The 5393-nt window shown below is 53.3% G+C and overlaps 1 protein-coding gene across 1 annotated transcript in view; it reads left to right on the top strand.

The window, feature by feature from the left end:
• The window catches only part of LOC107111452 (activated CDC42 kinase 1-like), a gene marked incomplete at its 3' end in the record, with an annotated part of 9811 nt that extends 4460 nt beyond the window's left edge, over positions 1-5351 (top strand). Inside the window, exons 3-4 of the mRNA XM_015412416.1 lie at positions 3674-3889; positions 5199-5351. Of these exons, the coding sequence (XP_015267902.1) occupies positions 3674-3889; positions 5199-5351 (369 nt within the window). The remainder of the gene's footprint in view (positions 1-3673; positions 3890-5198) is intronic.
• Positions 5352-5393: the final 42 nt, after the last annotated feature.

Genomic DNA, 5393 nt, shown 5'->3' with positions numbered 1-5393 from the left:
AGCAGTTTCTGTCAAGAGCTCTCTCAGCCCCACCTACCTCACAGGGTGTCTGTTGTGGGGAAGGGAAGGGAAAGGAGTTTGTAAGCTGCTCAGAGACTCCTTCAGGGAGTGAAGGGCGGGGTATAAATCCAATCTCCTCCTCCTCTTCTTATTCTCCTCCTTCTTCTCCTTCTCCTCCTCCAATCTCTTCTTCTTCTTCTCCAGTTTGGTGTAGTGGTTAAGTGCGCGGACTCTAATCTGGGAGAACTGGGTTTGATTCCCCCACTCCTCCACTTGCACCTGGCTGATGTGACCTTGGGCAAGCCGTAGTTCTGATAAGAGCTGTCCTTGAAAAAGAGCCGTTTCTGTCAGAGCTCTCTCTGCCCCGCCTGCCTCACAGGGTGCCTGTTGTGGGGAGGGGAAGGGAAAGGAGTCTGTAAGCCGCTCTGAGACACCTTTGGGGAGTGAAGGGCAGGGTATAAATCCAATCTCTTCTTCTCTTCTTCTTCTTCTTGGAAGCCCATAAATAGGGCACGAAAGCTACTGCTCCCCAGCAGTTAGTAGTCAGAGGTACACTGCCTCTGAATGTGGGGGCTCTATTTAGCTGTCATGGCTATCCCAGGAGTTGTTTCCTATTTAAGCTCTTGCAAAGCACTGTGGGTGGCAGGTTTCTGCACACATACACGCCAAGAATCACAGGTCTCGGTCACACACACAATTAGCTGCGCCATAGGCACGAATGCCGGGTGGATTTAAAGGGCGCAATCAGACACAGACATCTGGGAAGTGCCCTGCAACCGTCGGCAACCTGTTTTGCTCTGCCACCAGGGGTCATTCCGTAGAAAATCCCCCCCCCCAATAGCTAGCAATCCAAAAGAGTCCCGTGGCGCCTGAGCGGTGGGTGTTGCCTTCTGTCACACTTCCGGTGATGTCCGAGGGCGTGGCATATGCAAATAAGTTATGCCAATGAGTTATTCTAATGAGCTCCTGCACCTCTTTTTCTATGAAATGACCCCTGGTTATTGCTATACTGAATGTACTGAATATATGTACCTGACGAGGATGTTATAATAGCACACCATGCACTTTATAGAATGATAGTTATAAACAGAACTCGTTAATTTACAAAAGTTTCTTGCAGGGGTCAGCACTTTTTCAAGGTCAGTCGTGCCTTGGGCAAGCCGTAGTTCTCATAAGAGCTGTCCTTGAAAACAGAACAGTTTCTGTCAGAGCTCTCTCAGCCCCACCTACCTCACAGGGTGTCTGTTGTGGGGAGGGGGAGGGAAAGGAGTTTGTAAGCCGCACTGAGACACCTCTGGATAGTGAAGGGCAGGGTATAAATCCAATCTCTTCTTTATTTTGAGCGTGTGACCGCCACCATAGCATCATAGAGTTGGAAGGGACCTCGATGGCCATCTAGTCCAACCCCCTGCACAATGCAGGAAATTCACAAATGCCTCCCGCCCACACACACCCCCAGTGACCCCTGCTCCACGCCCAGAAGATGACATAAAACATAAGAGCCGGAAGGGATCCCTAAGGGTCATCTAGTCGAACAATGCAGGAAATTCACCGCTACCTCCCCCACCACTCCACCAGGGACCCATGCTTTATGCCCAGAGGAAGGCAAAAAACCTCCAGTATCCCTAGGCCAATCAGACTTGCAGTGGCTCTCTAGGGTCTCAAGCAGAAAAAGGTCTTTCACAACATGCACTATCTGGACCTTTTAACTGGAGGTGCCAGGGATTGAATTTGGGACCTTTTGCATGCCAAGCAGATGCTCTACCACTGGGCCATAGCCCCTCTCCAAAAGCACACAGAGAAAGCTGCCTTACACTGAATCAAACCAGGGGTCATTTCCTGCAGGAGCTCACAGGAGCGGAGCTCCGACAGTAAAGAGCCCAGGGGGCGGGCACATGCAACAAGCCCCGCCCACTGCTCCCAGCAGCCCTTTTCAGTGGCGGCCCCTACCTGGTGGAATGAGCTCCCGGAGGCCCTGCGGGGCCTTTCACAGTTCCTCAGGGCCAGCAAGACGGAGCTCTTCCGCCAGGCATTTAATTAGGGGCCGCCGCTGCTATAGAGCCCTGGGCCCTTGGGTTTTAACATCGAGCTGATTACGAGCAGAAACATCTGAGAACACCAGGGCAGTGGAAATCTATTCTGACAGAAAGCCGTCTAAGTTAATTTTTAACTGCTGCCAGCACTTTATGTTTGTATTGGTTTTTTCCCTGTGGTGTTTTAAACTATTGATCACAACCTAAACATGAGCCTGCAGTGCGATGTGGCTGTGAAGAAAGCTAATGCAGCCTTAGGATGCATCAACAGAAGCCTTGTGTCCAGATCACGGGAGGTGGTCGTTCCGCTCTATTCTGCTATGGTCAGGCCTCACCTGGAGTCCTGTGTCCAGTTCTGGGCACCACATTTTAGGAAAGATGTTGACAAGCTCGAGCGTGTCCAGAAGAGGGCAACCAGGATGGTGAGAGGGTTGGCATCCAAGTCTTAGGAGGAAAGGCTGAAAGAGTTGGGTCTGTTTAGCCTGGGAAAGAGAAGGCTTAGAGGGGACATGATTGCAGTCTTCAAGTATCTGAAGGGCTGTCATGTAGAAGACGGAGCAGATCTATTCTCTCTCGCTCCGGATTGCAAGACTAGATCTAATGGGTGGAAATTACAAGGGAGTCAATACCGGCTCAATATCAGGAGAAACTTCCTAACTGTCAGAGTGGTTGAGCAGTGGAACAGTCTGCCTCGGGAGGTGGTGGATGCTCCTTCACTGGACGTTTTCAAGCGGAGGCTGGACGGCCATCTTTCTGGTATGTTGTAGGGCTCTCTTTTGGCTGTGCTTCTTCGGAGTGCAGGGGGTGGGACTAGGTGACCGGCAAGGTACCTTCCAACTCTTAACATCCTGTGATTCTATGATTCTATTGTATGATTTAAATCTGTATTTATGTTGTATGGAAGCCGCCCTGAGCCTGCTTTGCGGGGAGGGCGGGGTATAAATTCAATAATAAATAAAATAAATAAATAAACTCTCTCCACTCCGTGGAGCTGCGGTGGCTCAAGTGGTTAAGACGCTGAACTGCAGGCTGTGGAAGGTCAGTAGTTCAACAGTTCGAGACCTGAGTGCGCCGCATGATGGAGTGAGCTCCCATCTCTCGTTCCAGCTCCTGCCAGCCTAGCAGTTGGAAGCAAGTAGATAAATAGGTACCACTTTGGTGGGAAGGTGACAGCGTTCCGTGCGCCTTGGTGTTTAGTCATGCCGGCCACCTGACCACGGAAACGTCTTCGGACAGCGCTGGCTCTTCGGCTTGGAAACGGAGATGAGCACCGCAACCCTAGAGTCGGATTTGCCTGGCTTTTGAGCAAGGGAACCTTTACCTTTACCTTTTACTCCACTCTGTGCATAATTTTATAAACCTGTATCATGCCCCCCCCCTCCCCCCGGTCGTCTCTTTTCTAAACTGAAAAGCCCTGGACTCTTCAGCCTTCCCTCCAACCCCTTAAAACCCGTTCTGTTCTGGGGCAGAGCCATCGGCCGTGAGCGGGGCCCAGGGCAGTTGCCCCTGCTGGCCCCTGGCTAAGACCGACCCTGCACTCAGCTTCAAGTAGGCAAGAGGGAGAATCCTTTGCAGAGAGGCAGCCACCACCAACTTTTAACGTCGGGGCTTCTACCTCCTGTGCTTCTCTGCCCCTACAGGTGTTCCTCGGGAAGAGGCCTGACTCGGAGTTCCAGTCGCCGCCGCCACCAGGCGGCCTGTGCAAACGATCCACGCCACCCCCCGGGGAGGAGGGCCAGCAGCAAGCCCTGACCTGCCTGATCAGCGAGAAAGACCTGGTGCTCTTCGAGAAGCTGGGCGACGGCTCCTTCGGGGTGGTGCGGCGCGGGGAGTGGTGTGCGCCCTCCGGCAAGACGGTAAGGAGCAGCCTGCCTCACGAGCCCGCCAGGCCCGGGCCTCTGGGCCAGTTCCAGACGTTGCCTGGGCCCCCGTCTGTCTACCACCGAACTCCCCCCTCAAGCCCTCCTTTCACCTGCAATAGCTGCATGCCCCCTCCCTGCCTGTGCATCCTGTTTGGTGTCGTGGTCAAGAGCCAGTTTGGTGTAGTGGTTGAGTGCACGGACTCTAATCTGGGAGAACCGGGTTCGATTCCCCGCGCCTCCACTTGCAGCTGCTGGATGACCTTGGGCACGCCACAGTTCTGTCAGAGCTGTCCTTGAAAAAGAGCAGTTCTCTCAGAGCTCTCAGCCCCGCCTACCTCACAGGGTGTCTTGTTGTGGGGAGGGGAAGGGAAAGGAGATCGGAAGCCACTCTGAGACTCCAAGTGAAGGGCGGGGTCTAAAGCCAATCTCTTCTTCTTCTCTCCCTCTTGCGGTCTGAGAAAGGCCGAGAAGCCGCTTAAAAATGTAGTCTGTGTGGATCGTTACTGTTTGAGAGCCAGTTTGGTGTAGTGGTTAAGTGCACGGACTCTAATCTGGGAGAACCGGGTTTGATTCCCCACTCCTCCACTTGCACCTGGCTGGATGACCTTGGGCAAGCCATAGTTCTCTCAGAGCTGTCCTTGAAAAGAGAGCAGTTCTCTCAGAGCTCTCTCAGCCCCGCCTACCTCACAGGGTGTCTTGTTGTGGGGAGGGGAAGGGAAAGGAGATCGGAAGCCGCTCTCATACTCCAAGTGAAGGGCGGGGTCTAAATCCAATCTCCTCTTCTTCTTCTCTCCCTCTTGAGATCTGAGAAAGGCCGAGAAGCTGCTTAAAAATGTAGTCTGTGTGGATCGTTACTGTTTGAGAGCCAGTTTGGTGTAGTGGTTAAGTGCACGGACTCTAATTTGGGAGAACCGGGTTTGATTCCCCGCGCCTCCACTTGCAGCTGCTGGATGACCTTGGGCAAGCCGTAGTTCTGTCAGAGCTGTCCCTGAAAAAGAGCAGTTTCTGTCAGAGCTCTCTCAGCCCCGCCTACCTCACAGGGTGTCTTGTTGTGGGGAGGGGAAGGGAAAGGAGATCGGAAGCCGCTCTCATACTCCAAGTGAAGGGCGGGGTCTAAATCCAATCTCCTCTTCTTCTTCTCTCCCTCTTGAGATCTGAGAAAGGCCGAGAAGCTGCTTAAAAATGTAGTCTGTGTGGATCGTTACTGTTTGCAAAGCACCCGAGGAAAACCCTGCAGATGTGCAACAGGATCTAACCTGATCTGTCCTCCTGTGCCCCCCCCCCGACTTTTCCCCCTCGCCAGCTCAACGTGGCCGTGAAGTGTCTCAAGACTGACGTGCTGAGCCAGCCGGAAGCCCTGGACGACTTCATCCGGGAGGTCAACGCCATGCATTCCCTGGACCACAGGAACCTCATCCGCCTGTATGGGGTGGTGCTTTCGAACCCCATGAAGATGGTGAGGCCCGAGCTCGGTGCCAGGAAGACGGCCTTAATCGCT

Source organism: Gekko japonicus, unplaced genomic scaffold, assembly GCF_001447785.1.
Source record: "Gekko japonicus isolate JY-2015 unplaced genomic scaffold, Gekko_japonicus_V1.1 scaffold7297, whole genome shotgun sequence".
NCBI classification, from domain to species: domain Eukaryota; kingdom Metazoa; phylum Chordata; class Lepidosauria; order Squamata; family Gekkonidae; genus Gekko; species Gekko japonicus.
This window is presented reverse-complemented; position numbering and strand designations above follow the sequence as displayed.